The sequence below is a fragment of the Lepisosteus platostomus genome, chromosome 20, assembly GCF_059453375.1.
Source record: "Lepisosteus platostomus isolate fLepPlt1 chromosome 20, fLepPlt1.hap1, whole genome shotgun sequence".
Classification (NCBI taxonomy): domain Eukaryota; kingdom Metazoa; phylum Chordata; class Actinopteri; order Semionotiformes; family Lepisosteidae; genus Lepisosteus; species Lepisosteus platostomus.
In genome coordinates, this window is record NC_142630.1 from 2,970,435 (window position 1) to 2,984,112 (window position 13,678).

At 45.8% G+C, this 13,678-nt stretch overlaps 1 protein-coding gene and 1 long non-coding RNA gene across 2 annotated transcripts in view; one reads left to right on the forward strand and one right to left on the reverse strand.

The window, feature by feature from the left end:
- The window catches only part of gpib (glucose-6-phosphate isomerase b), a 16,792-nt gene continuing 3,114 nt past the window's right edge, over positions 1 to 13,678 (forward strand). The window contains exons 1-15 of the mRNA XM_088613458.1: positions 1 to 206; positions 1,413 to 1,503; positions 4,190 to 4,258; positions 5,582 to 5,701; positions 6,192 to 6,275; positions 6,960 to 7,106; positions 8,085 to 8,156; positions 8,514 to 8,558; positions 9,279 to 9,332; positions 10,140 to 10,200; positions 11,564 to 11,607; positions 11,769 to 11,921; positions 12,315 to 12,444; positions 12,966 to 13,042; positions 13,524 to 13,652. Coding sequence (XP_088469584.1) covers positions 82 to 206; positions 1,413 to 1,503; positions 4,190 to 4,258; positions 5,582 to 5,701; positions 6,192 to 6,275; positions 6,960 to 7,106; positions 8,085 to 8,156; positions 8,514 to 8,558; positions 9,279 to 9,332; positions 10,140 to 10,200; positions 11,564 to 11,607; positions 11,769 to 11,921; positions 12,315 to 12,444; positions 12,966 to 13,042; positions 13,524 to 13,652 — 1,401 coding nt within the window. The 5' untranslated portion in view covers positions 1 to 81. The remainder of the gene's footprint in view (positions 207 to 1,412; positions 1,504 to 4,189; positions 4,259 to 5,581; positions 5,702 to 6,191; positions 6,276 to 6,959; positions 7,107 to 8,084; positions 8,157 to 8,513; positions 8,559 to 9,278; positions 9,333 to 10,139; positions 10,201 to 11,563; positions 11,608 to 11,768; positions 11,922 to 12,314; positions 12,445 to 12,965; positions 13,043 to 13,523; positions 13,653 to 13,678) is intronic.
- LOC148644271 (uncharacterized) overlaps positions 6,814 to 13,678 on the reverse strand; it is a 23,836-nt gene continuing 16,971 nt past the window's right edge. The window contains exon 3 of the long non-coding RNA XR_015928619.1: positions 6,814 to 7,380. This is a non-coding gene — a long non-coding RNA (uncharacterized LOC148644271). The remainder of the gene's footprint in view (positions 7,381 to 13,678) is intronic.

The window sequence follows — 13,678 nt, forward strand, 5'->3', positions numbered from 1 at the left end:
TTCGCTGCCCTTCAGACTCGCACTCGCTCGCAGCGGCTCCGCTCGGTTTGCACGGACAGGCTCACAGGAACCCCCAACGCCATGGCCCCGGGACTCACCAGTGACCCCAGCTTCCAGAAACTGGAGCAGTGGTACAGGGCCAACGCCGGCAGCCTCAACATGAGGCAGATGTTTGAGGCCGACCAGGGGCGCTTCGGCAAGTTCAGGTAGGGGCAGCGGCCGGGCGTCCTAGTGAGAGGCATGGGTGACACATGCCCACCTGGATGAATCGCCGCCTTTTGCTTCCCTGTTTAATCCCCCCCTCAGCAGTTGCATGCGTTACAGTTGCGCTGAGTTACATTTCAGCTGAAACGAATTAGGTCGCGTTTCGTTTTTATGTCATATGAACCTGTAAGTATTGCGACCCAGGAGGAAGATGCATGTCCGCTCAGTTATGCCAGCTTTACTTAGAAACCTGTATATCTTCCCGGGGAGGCGGGGTCGCGACTTACGCTTACCTGCTAAAAAAAAGTGCTTTCAATGGCTTTATAGTGACGCTTATATAATATTGACACCCTACGCTCAACTACGGTATTTCAGAGGCTTATATTCTAGGGAGGGAAAGCGGTCTCTTCCGACTGGTTCTGTCTCAGTCCTGCGGTAGCAGACTGGGGAAAGGAGGCGGAAAGGTCACAACGTCGCATCGGGCATCTCCGTGATTCAGAGTGACAGTTTCCCCTTTATTCTCACGGGAAGCCGGCAGGGTGCTCTGGCCTGCTCCTACGGCCAGGTGTCCGCTAACAAGCGTCCGGAATGGGCGTCTGGGCTGCGGCCAGGCCTCCTGTGGCACTACTGGTGCCCGATTGTTTTGAACAGGGAGGCCCGTTTTAAAAAAAATAAATAAATTTAAAGGGAAGGCGAGGGGATCTCTCTGCTGTCTAGACTGGGGAGGAGCGCCGCCATTGCCGACTCAGAGACCTCAAGCTGTCGGTGCTCAGGCTGCACACGCCGCTGTGTCGTCACGGTGGGCTACGTGCTGTCGGGCACACGATGCTACAGCGGTGTGGCGTGGGCCCTGCGAGGTCGTTTGGAAGAAAATGGGGGGGAAATTACCGTGCAGTCAGACCGGGGCTGTAAGAATTACCGTGCATTACCGCAGGCCTGGCGCCGGCTCTCCTCGATTAACGCCCGAGTCCTTGTCCTCTGCGCAGGTGGCCCCCGTCACAACTAAGCGTGCTTGTTTCTTAACCTCATTACTGTGTTAACACAGCCGTGGGAGTGAAGGAATTGCTGTGACAAAAAAACCCAATGCACTGTTTCGCCTGAGTGGCATCGTCCCAGGATAACATCGAGCTGAAACCCGTAAGAGTGCTGTGTTTTATTTTGCGTTTGCGTTTTTCACGGTTTCCCTCTCACTCCCTTGTCTTTGACAGTACCACCCTCAACACCGACGATGGAGACATCCTGGTCGATTTTTCAAAGAACCTCATTAACGAGGATGTCATGAAGATGCTGTTCGATTTGGTAACGTTTTAAAGCAACAATTTCACCTCCTTTAAAAAATAAAACAGCAGCGAGGAGGGAGATGAGGATCCTGATTGATGAATTTGGGAGTGTGTGTGTGTGTGTTTCTTCCTCTCAAGCTGCTGGTGAAAATTCAGTGTGGCAGTGATGGAGCCTGTTGCTCCTGTATTGCAGTCACTCCAGTGCAATACACAGTTGCTGCTGTTCTGGGGGACTAGATGAGCCAGCTGACAGGATTCATTAGGATAAAACCGTATCCCTGGTACTAGAATAGGATCTGATTGGACGTCTCTCAAATCACGCTTCTTCTGTATGGGCTAATGAGGCTAGCTATTATGTGGCAGCCATCCCAGAGGTTGATTAAGTTATTGAAATGCATGTCCCATCGTTATCGTCACGTTTGAGTGTAGAGGGTGTGGCACACGGGGGAAGAGAGGGCTTTAAGTCTAAGAGAATCAGTGCCTGAGGGTTGTAGACTTTCAGGAACTGGGAGTTTTATCTGATCAAAACTAACAAAACCGTCTGAATTAAAAAGGATTGTGTTATTGAATTTTTCTCTATTTCCTGCCTGGCATTTCTGATGCAGCTGGGCATTCTGCAGAGCAACATTGCATTTAGCCGTGTCCTTCTGTTCCTCTTTGAAGGTCAGGGACAGCCCCTCCCACCCAACCACGCACAAATATTATTTCATAAACAGTTTTCTTCCTTCTAAACGTTTCCCAACCGTGGATAAACTGCCGTCTGATGAAATGCGGTAGATGCTGCACAGCTCGGAGCGGGAGTAGATGAGCCCCAGGGCCACGGAGCTTGCAGGAGGAGAGGTCAGGCTTGGGGACGAGCGGTTCCTCGGGAGAGGACGCTGTCCGGCTCGTCTAGCCCGTGCCCGTGTGGGCGGCTCGTTAATCCGAGCGCCTGGTCCAGCTGTTCCTTGAAGGAAGCTGGGAGATTCGGCTGCGGCAGCACCTCCGGGAGGCTGTAGTGCTGTTGTCTGCATCAGCTTGGCTCTGAGAGCACTTGGTGGAGCTGAGTTGTGATTATTTCAGTAAGTGTGGCCTGTTGATCGGCAGCGCTCCACCCACACACAACACTGCAGCTCCTGGAGGGCCATGACTTTCCTTGTGCCCAGTCCACCCTGAGTTCCCTGAATCGGTTGTTGAATTCATTTTTGATTCCAATCCTTTCCCAGTTTTTAAAGAGTTGTGAAGCCAGCAGCAGGAAAGCTTTTGGGTGATAAAAGTGGTCTTTTTATTTTAGCTACATTTTAGCTCAACTTTATAATTGTGCCAAACTGTATGGAAAGTACAAGAATCTGTCTGTCTGAAAAAAAAAAAATCACTCCAGCAGTCAAAGCAATAGTGTTAATTTTAGCCTTTTACTAAACTGGTTTGTAAAACACCAGCATTGGCTATCCTCTATGGATTTACTGTCTCAGAAGGTTTTGTCTCTAGATTCATGTGTACTAGAAACCTTTGTGAGCTGCTGCGTTTCACAATGACTGGCAGGGGCTATAAATCTGAGGAACTAGACATGCTTGCTTAACAGCTTGTTTTATAAAGTCAGGCTCACTTTGTGCTCTTATCAAAAATGAACGAGACCTCATTTGAGCTCTGAAGCACCAGAGCAGCCCAAGTTCTGCTTTTCTGCCCATCTCTTTTGCACAAAACTTCTTTATGCTGGTCACGGTATAGTTAAGAGCCCAATTTTTTAAATCTTTCTCTGCAGTGTCATTTTTTTCATTTATTGGTACTGATATTGGAGACTATTTCCCAAATGTGACCACTTACAAGGAGATAGTGAAGACCAGAGACTTCTGTATAGAGCTCAGTTGCAACATCCCTGTGCTTGTTCACGACTTCCCTACAACAATATGCTCCATTCAAAACAGAAAGCAGTGCAGCTACTTGGAAATATCTTTGTACTTAATGATGCAGGCAAAGTGATTGATTTTACACAAAAACAGTGTGGAAAATACTTATTTTGAGAAATATACCGTTGGTCTTGTGGTCTCTCAAAATGCAAGGTATTGTTCAGTGGTTTATGTAACTGTCCCAGTTGAGTTAAATGGGATGTTCTCTGACATTCGTAATTCTAAAAGGGGCAAATGTGGGAGGGGCAGTACAGGCCAGCCATGGCTCAGGAGCAGTCCATTCCACTGCATCAGCTGAAACAAAACGACAACAACTGTGGGGCTACAGTTTTTCTTCAAGGTTTGGCACCATGCTCACCATAACTAATGGGACTTAAAAAACAGGCATTTACATGAGGAGAGTAATTAGGCCAGAAATCCATTGTGTGGTTCAGTACAGTAATTAACGCCATTTGTAGCTGTATTTTAATCATCTTTGTAATTCAGTTTGCAATTCGGCACAAAACGTAGACGGGCACAGATCTCAGATCTAAGACTTGGATCTTATCAAAGTCTATATGTGCTGGATTAGTGCTACTGGTACTGATGATGGGACTTTTAAATCGGTGAAAACGGACAAGTTTGGACACTGCTATGAAAGCAGTCATGTTTGTCCCATTAGTAGATTAAAAACTTTGTTTTCAGTGAGGAGAACAAAATTAAGCAAGGCAGCCTGAAAATGGCCCTTTTTTCCTTCAGTTACTTTGCTATTTCCTGTGAATAGCAGCTTCAGGTGTCTGATGCTTCAACTGCTTTCTTTGTGTTCCTTATTTTGCCCAGGCCAGGTCAAGGGGAGTGGAAGAAGCCAGGGAGAAAATGTTCACTGGAGAGAAGATCAACTTCACTGAGGTACATCAGTCTTTTAGGTCCTGGAGTTGTTGCAGGATACACGTATATCTATAAATGATCTCCTTGCTATTGTCTTTGGAGTGAACCGAATCTAGAGCAGTTTTTCTCAGCTCCTGTCCCGAGGATCTGCTGTCTCTGCTGGTTTCCATTTCAGCTGGGTCTTGAATCACTGGTGCTGATGGATACTTCAGCTTGTGTATTTTGGTTTTCTGCTTTCAGTCCCCATTTCCAGCAGCTTCAGCATGCACAACTGCATGCAGTCTTTTAACCGTTATTGGTCATGGAGTTGAACAATTAAAAATCTTGAGAGCTGAAATAACTGCAATAACACACCTTAAGTAAGAATTGAAACAATTGTCCAACAGTTTTTTTTAAACTTGATGGAAGGGACATTGGTGCCCCAGGACTAGTGTTGAGCATCAGTGATCTAGAGTCCTTGATAATGGTTATAAACCTAGCGTTGCGCCAAGCACACTTGAATTTACTTTTAAGCCATAATAATGACTCACTGATTGCATTTCATTCAGAGGAGTAGAGCCCAGTTAAACTGTCTAATCTGAACGGTTCAAAGGTTTCGAAGCAGAAGAAGGTGGCAGAACTGATTGAGTGCCCTGCAGTTGATTGTCTGGAATAGTGCAGTGTCATTAAGGAAACAGTCGACACCCTCTCTCGCAACCTTCCCATTGGGCAATCCGGTTACGCAAGACACTGCGGCCTGATAACTTGTTGAAGTTCAGCATTTTACAGTTGCTTTGTTTTAGTATATTTCAGATATACTTAGACTTTGTGTGTTTTGGAAGTCTGTATCCTAGCAGCTTTGGCTTGTATATAAAGATTTATCGTATCTAAAGTAAATCCAGAAATGAAAATGTATATCGCTGGTGTTTGTATGAAAAGGTTAAAATAACTTAAATGTTATTAAACTATTAATGAATCAAATGATCTTAGATAAGACTTAAATTCGGTAAAAGGTGAATAAAGCCATTTATAGTTGAATTGCAACTGGAAAGTTTAAAAGGTGTGGCAATCAAGAGTGAGACTTTGTGAATGGGTGGAGTTGGCCTGTGTGTCTGTGCTGTCCTAAGTCTTGGAGTCTGGGTGTCTTGGGCCATGTAGTTTATTTGCATGTTGTAAATCATTCTTGGATCAACCTGGCTAAATAACATCTTGTTCCTCAAAAAGCTGCTTTATTGTGCGGCGTCCCGAGATGCTAATAGATCTGCACACAGAATGAGCCTTGAGAATGGTTTCTGCGGTACCCTTCACTCGCCTACCTCCACCCCAGCCCCCTGACTTCCCTGCTGTCCTCTCTCTCCTGGGCAGAACCGAGCTGTTCTCCACATCGCCCTGCGGAACCGCTCCAACAGTCCCATCCACGTGGGCGGCAAGGACGTCATGCCTGAAGTCAACAGTGTCCTGGAGAAGATGAAGGCTTTCTGTCAGGTATGTTGTCATAAGGACCAGTTCCATTACTTTATTCATTTAGATCAAAACAAAGTGGGAAAGTATACTATTGCATGCGTTTACTTAGTTACCTGAATACTAATACTTGCTACCTATTTGTAGAAATGTTTTTTTTTTTAATACTGAAACTGACCTTCAGAGGTTTTTTGGGATATGGTGACTTTGAAACTGTAGTGATATACTATCAAGGAAAATGCATTAAGACAACTGCAAGATTTTATTTCCTAAATGAGTCAAAAGATTAAGGCCTTTTTGTATAATTTGTATAATGGCAATTAAACAACTAGCGTGCAGTTATTTTTCAGCAGAGTGCTGGAAATTAATGATATGAGGACTGTACCAGCACAGCCTGGTTGCAGGGTCATGAAATCGGTCCCAGTCATATCTGAAGCACTGCTGAGAAGACCTAGTGGGATGTAACTTGAGCTGGAGTTAAGCTGCTGTCTGGATGTGTCTGTTTCCAACACAGAAAGTGCGCAGTGGAGAGTGGAAGGGCTACACTGGAAAAGCCATCACCGATATTGTCAACATCGGCATTGGTGGGTCTGACCTGGTAAGGGCTTTAACACGCGCACAGCTCCAGACGAGAGGGGGGCCACTTGGCCACTTTCCTCACTGGTGCTCGGCCAAGGAGCCGATGGATCAAAGGTCCCATCCAGCTTTTCCCTGAAGGAAGCCGGGGTGCTGGCTGGCATCAAGAACATGGAACGAGTTTCTTGGCCACACCCACAACCCCTCGAGTCGAGTGCCTCAGATTTTTCAGGCGTCCCAGGCGACATGAAGCTGACATGACTCTGTCCTTGACTTTCAGGCAAGAGGGTTTGATACCTTGGACCTGGAGTCTTCTCATTCTCATGGTACAAGGAATCAGTAAATTCCTCAAAATTGGATATAAAACGGTGGATTTCCAGCAAAGGCATTTTATTTCTAGAAAATTGACCCTTTATTGTAAATTCCGTTGTAAAAGCAGCAGTGCATAACTCTTGCCCTTAAATCTGCCGTTTCACCTGAGATCTATAACTTAGTTGAACAATATTTCACTTGCTCTTTGCTACAGTTTGTCATTTTTGTTGCTTGTTTATTATCATTGATTTTTTTTTTTAAACGCCCATTTATTGTGGAAACGGAAAATCGACAAGCCTTTGCACGACTTTAGTTTAATAGCCTGCTTTCAACACGGGGCATTCCCGGCGGGTGTTGTTGGCTGGCTGTCCTGAGGCTGTGCTGCCTGTCGCAGGGCCCACTGATGGTGACAGAAGCGCTGAAGCCTTATTCCAAGGGGGGTCCGCGGGCCTGGTTCGTCTCCAACATCGACGGCACTCACATGGCGAAGACCCTGGCCGAACTGAACCCTGAGACCACCCTCTTCATCATCGCATCCAAGGTAACCCCCCCACTCCACCCGAGCCACTCTGGTCGTCTCTTCATTCCAGTGATGCAGTGCAGGAAACATCATTGATCCCAGGCCGGGTAGTTACTAAACACACACAGCCATGCAAAAGGCTTTTTCTTCCCACGTTTCTTAGAGATCAGTTCTGCTCTCGGGTGTCTTAATTGTCTTTTCCTGCAGACTGTAGGAATTGACTTTGTGGTGCAGTTAAAGCCATCTTAGTGTGCTTCATCCATTTAGGGGTTGATTTTTTTTTTTTTAATGGATCCTGCAACAGGAAGAAAATATATTAATGAGATAAAAACAGAGCTTTAAGAAGGACAGTCTGTGTACTTAAAGGAGGCCAGTAATTAACCATCCACGGTGTTCTTTTGTTGAGTTTAATTTTTGTCCAGTTTTGTGTTTGATATATTCCAGTTAAGAAAACATCTGTATAATATACCCTTTAAAAATAAAAAACAATGAAAGTTGTCATGCATTCAATTCCACATCATAAGGCTTTTTAATTAGCATAGTACGAACTGAAACAAAAAAGTGCAAATCTATTTCCTCGTACATGTGTTCACGAACATCATTAAGTTGCACAAAGAACATGCAACATTACATTGGCTTCAAAACTTCTTGCAGTTGTTAAAACTGCTGATGTAATGCTGAACATGCTAAAGCTAAACAAGAATGAAGTGGATCAGAGGACACTAATGGAAAAGGGGTGGAGTACAAATGGAGAAATATTCTTTCAGTCTCAAAAGGAGTGGTTAACTCCTGAATAAAACTGGAGCAAGATGGGAGGAAGAAAGGGGTACATTTTTCTAATTAAGCAATCGCAGGGGAGAAATGTCTTGTGCAGCGGCTGTGTTTTGGTGGTTCTGGCAGTTTCGTAATCGGAGGGTAAGTCTGGGAAATAAAAACTGAAGGCAGAGGATGTGATCCTGGGTTTCCACGACTCACCTGCCCTTGCCCTCGTTTTTTCAGACCTTCACCACCCAAGAGACCATCACCAACGCGGAGTCCGCTAAGGAGTGGCTCCTGCAGAAGGCGGGAGATGTAAGTGCTGGGGAGGAGGGGGGACGTTTGAGTGTTTGAATTGAGAATCTAGGCTGGGTCCATCTTTAAAGTAACGATCACTGGGAGAGGCCATGATGAGACCTTGGTGTTTCAGACTAGTTCATCCCTTTGCCTTGAGTAGTAGTTGAGGTGCCACCTACAGCTGCAGGGAGCACAAGCTGTCAAGTCCATGAGGGTTCAGCTGAAGGTTATGATATCGAACCTTTTGACTTTGTTATAATTGTACGACCAGTTCTGCTGAAATTGTCATTTCTGCGAGTTGCATAGATCGTTGTATTGGCATGGGTTGTAGTTAATGAAGTGTTTGTTTTTTTTTTTTTTTTTTTTGGTTTTCAGAAATCTGCTGTGGCCAAGCACTTCGTGGCTCTCTCCACCAATGCTGTGAGTTTACTCTGAACACAACGAAAGTGGATCATACTTTCTCAAAACAAAAAGCTTAGTAAAGGTTTTTTAATAAGTGTCCCTCTTAAAAGTAAAGTCCTCTAAATTAATAGGATTGAACAATCTGGAAAAATAAATGGCATTAATCTAGTTTAATCCTGATAAATTATATACTTTGTGTTTTTTGCATCTGATGTTGGAATTCTTACAACTGTTTAAAGCGATCTGTATGGTGAAAGATCTCTGAGGGTCACAGCTGATGTATCCTATTGGATCATCTTAACTTGTTTAACGCTAATTTAGCAGAAGCTAATGTCTGCTGTGAACCCCACCTATTTATCTGCTATTGAATGTGCTGCAACTGGTAACCTAGAGTGTTTCTCTGAGTAGAGAGGCAGGTAAATGCCTCAGATACTGAAGAGAGCTGGTCTACCTGCATGCATGGATTTATTCATTATGATCTTGCCTGTAGGGCCCCCTTTCAGTCCAAACCAAAAGTAATAAGTCTTCAGCTCATGACTGGTGGTGGGCAATATTCACAAGCACCTCTCAAATCCATGCTCTTCATATTTCTGGAACCAGATATACACCCCATTAACACATGGCATAAAAGCACATATGCTTGTTCATATGCCAAGGCTTTTTTTTGCCATCTCTTGGCCAGTTTGTACAGGTGCCCTGCCTTTCCCTTGACTCTCCCCCCTACCTTGTGTCTTTCAGCCCAAAGTGAAGGATTTCGGGATCGATACGAACAACATGTTCGAGTTCTGGGATGTAAGTATGGGATGCTCTCTCCCGCTTCATGCTGGCCTGGGCCTGAGGGCTTGGGGTATAAATAGCTCAGTCCTATACCCTGTGAAGTAGCGTCTGGGCACACAGACAGACAGCTGCTGGGAAACCGGAGCTGCCTCTCTGTGCTGCTGCTTCACTCTCCGGTGTTATTATGGGCTCTGACCTTCTCTCTCATCCTGAGGTCACTGGAAAAGCAGGGCCACAGCAAAGGTCATACAGTTATTTTCAGTCGCATTATCCATATTTGAAAGGTAAATGTCTTTAAGTTTGAGTTAGTGTAACGTACAAATTGTTTAGTTTTTTTAAGGGGAGTTAAAATAAAGAGCATCGAGATGGCGGTCGACATCAAAGATGACTTGTCTCAATTTCTGACCTTATTACGAGTGCTTTTCAGATCCGTCACTCTTGGCCCCACGATGCTTTGAATTGGAATATCCTAATGTTAAAGTTCAATAAGAATGCTAGGAAGATGCAGTGTTTCAAATATTTGCCTTGATGGGTTTAAGTGCTTTTCAGTAAGAGCAGATGCGATATGGCCTATTTTTAGTGTTACGGCATTTCGGTCAGTGATGACCTTCGTCTTTCTCGGCTCTGAAGGGCAAGCCGATCTCTGGCATCCCTCACAGCCGCCTGCAGTTGAGAGCCCTGTCAGAGGAGTGCCAGGATGTCCTGGGGCCCATCTGAGGACCAGTGAGAGGAGAAGGGCCTGCTGCCAGAATTCCTCCATTGGAAGGAACGGGGGAGGGAGAGAGAAAAAACTGACCCTCTTTCTGGTTTCCTTTTTTCCAGTGGGTTGGCGGGCGCTACTCCCTGTGGTCAGCTATTGGGTTGTCAATTGCTCTGCACATCGGTACGTCTTTTACTAGACTCATCTGCAGCTACAGTGGGTTTTAATACGTTGATGCTACTGTGCCTTTGGCCCCAGACTGTGGCGTTCTTACTTGTCTGGCAGATAGGGTCTTGCAGCTCCAGGGTCAGGTTGGGGCACCTGTGTGTGTGTGTGGAATTTGCATGTTCCCCCCCATATTCATTTGTGTTTTTGGCCTGTGCTTTGGTTTTTAACCCACCCACTGTACCTAGGACATGCAGGTTAGATTTGATTGGCTATTCTAAATCTAACCTTTTTCAGGGGATTCAATACTGGGTTGCTAATTGAACTGCCTTTAATTGTCCCACTTGCGTGTTCAGACGTCTGCACTCTGTTTTTGGGCTTTACTTCAAATGCATTGCTCCAACAGCAGCAGCATGTGTAACTGACCTTAACACGTCTGACTTTTACTCCTCCCTTATTCATCTCTTAACAGTTGATTAATAATAATGAACAGACAGGTGGGAAGCTATCAAACACTCCCACCGTGGGGTTTTTTTTCTCCAGAGGTGCAATGGGTTACACTTCAACAAACATCTCAATAAAGGAAATTATGAAGCTCTAAAATTGGTATAGAGGTGATATTGATTTAAAATCCTGTTCAACTTTTTCATAAAAAAGGGCCTCCAGATGAAAATAGAAATCAATTAGACTGTGAAGTCCTCCAAGAAGTGGGTTGAAACTAACCCAGGGGACATGAGGGTCTCCCAGGACCAGTGTGGGGAACGTTGGTCTGATTGATCTCTTAGTCATCCGCCATTGCAGAGGATACATCGTGCATGTGGATTACAGCTTATCAGTTGGTTCACTGTTTGCTTTTTCTTGAATGGGCCTTTTTTTTCCCCCCAAATGTTAACATGTTGGTGGCTTAGGTCTCAGGTGTAAGATGTACATCGTTTGACTTTAAATTTAAAGAGCAAACTCTTATGCGCTGCTTGATTATAATATATAATCATTATAAGGTCACGTATAATGACCGAGTGTGTTAATGGGTGCCGTCTACTGCAGAAGTCGACGATCGTAATGAACAGTTATTCTAAGCTGCCTGGTCAAGATGGATGTAGACCTCTTTCAACCCTGAGCACTGCCCCTGTGAATTCAGCAGCACCCAGGTTTTCAGTGAAAGGCATCGGTCCTGATCTTGAACATATCCTCCGTGACAAGCTCTCGCCTACCATGGTGTCAGTGGCACCTGTTTTGTGCTACAAGGACGTAACCAAGCATATTCTTAAGGGCTCCCATGCTTTATAATATGTTTATAAAATGAATCATAATTCAGTCAAGAGGGAACTGACTAGGTGCCTTGTTTTTATTCCCGTTAAGCATTTTGTTTGTTTCCTTTCAGGTTTTGAGAACTTTGAACGGCTGTTAAGCGGAGCTCACTGGATGGTAAGTACTCCCCGAGATCTAGATGCGCTCTCTCTGTGGGGAAGTGAAAACGCCAGTGCCGCACCACGGAGTCTGTCAGCAGGGGGTGTCCTCGGTAGGGTGTGAGTTGCTCCATCTCCTAGGGCAGTTGCACAATTTCTGTCTCCCTCTCGTCCCGCCAGGACAATCACTTCCGCACCGCCCCCCTGGAGAAGAACGTGCCCGTGCTGCTGGCCCTGCTGGGGGTCTGGTACATCAACTTCTTCCAGGCGGAGACCCACGCCCTCCTGCCCTACGACCAGTACATGCACCGCTTCGCTGCCTACTTCCAGCAGGTCAGTTAGCGGGTCAGCCGTGAGCGGGCGGCTCGCCCCGATCCTGGGGACCACAGTCCAGTTATTCCTGTAGGTCACCCTAAATCAGGTTATGTAAAGGTCAGGACTGCAATCGATCAACTGAGCAAGTAACGTTTCAGTGGAGGATCTGTGTTCCAGATGAACTGTTTAATTGATCCTACTTGTATTGTTCCAGGCCTTGTGAAATTGGCGATTTAAAGTCTGCCTATAAAACCGAAACAGGGGCACTTTACAAGAGATTTAGAGGTTACAGCACGAGCTGCATTGCCCTAGTGTGAGGATTTGCTTGTCCCCTCTGTGGTTCGCTGCGTGCGAGAAGAGAATCGGGCTCGTGTGAAACGTGTCTGGTACTGAGAGCTCCGTTGCCCACAGGGAGACATGGAGTCCAATGGGAAGTACATCACCAGTAAAGGCAGCCGTGTGAACTACCACACTGGGCCCATCGTGTGGGGAGAGCCTGGGACCAATGGGCAGCATGCCTTCTACCAGCTCATCCATCAAGGTACAGCCCAGACTCCAGACTTTCCAGCCGTCTTCCAGACGGCAAAGCAGTTTCAGAAGCATTAACATCAGAGTGTTTCACCCCCCACGTATAATAGCAGAAGCCTTGCCTTATTCTGCTTAACCTTCAAAGTGACTATTGTATGCTAAAAACAGAACGGTCCTGCATGTAGGCCTTTGATTTGTAAAGGCCTTCAATTTCAGTTTTGCAAAGTTCATCATGCACAACCCTATTTAATAAAATATAAAGTCTGACGGTAGATATTCTTCTATTCATTTTGGATGTTTAAAATCTTTGCTGTTTCACCTAGATTTTAATTCAGAATTTAAGCTGTCCTGCATGAGCTGTTAACTTTGTGTTATGAAAAATCATTTCTTATGAGAAGGGAGCCTGGAGGTGCAGGAATGGGAAAAGGAACATGCATTACCTGGTGCTTCCCTGATGCGATGACGTGTGCAGAAGACCTAAAGAGAATCTGCTTGGCTCTGTGATGTAATGTGCCTTTTTCTCTCTTCCCAAAGGAACGCGCATGATTCCCTGCGACTTCCTCATCCCCGTCCAGTCTCAGCACCCCATCAGAAACAACCTCCACCACAAGGTACAGCCGGCTCTGCCGCGGTGCTGACCCTTGTGGACCCGGGCTTTCTTGATGCCCGTCTCGGCAAGGGTCCGCATAATGGATGGAACAGAACATCTTATCTGTTGAGCCACTGTCTGGGCAAGCATGCCTGGAGAGAAACAACCTTACAGCTTCTCCGTGTGGAAGTGAGCTTTATTTATTCCCTTGCAGCCAAACTACAGACTCTGCTCCCCACACAGATGACTAGAGATAATAGTAATAGGGGTAAGAGACTGGAAATTCGTTATTTTGCAGTTGGTTTATCTGCAAAATCTGTTTGCGGAGGAGATTTTCTGGAGGCTCTTGCTGACAGAGTGCTAGTGTGGACACCAAATGTTTAGGGGATGGAGGTGGGGGTTAATGAGAGGACAGTGAGAGAATACCCCATTTCCTTCACAGTATTCCTAAAGTCTGGAACAACTGTTTAATCTTCGGCCTTGCTTTCTGCGGTGTGTCCCAGATCCTGCTGGCTAACTTCCTGGCCCAGACTGAAGCCCTGATGAAGGGGAAGACCACTGAAGAAGCTCGCAAGGAGCTGGAGGGGGCAGGGATGAGCGGCGAGCCCCTGGAGAAACTGCTGCCTCACAAGGTGAGTCCTGGCACAGAAGACAAGTT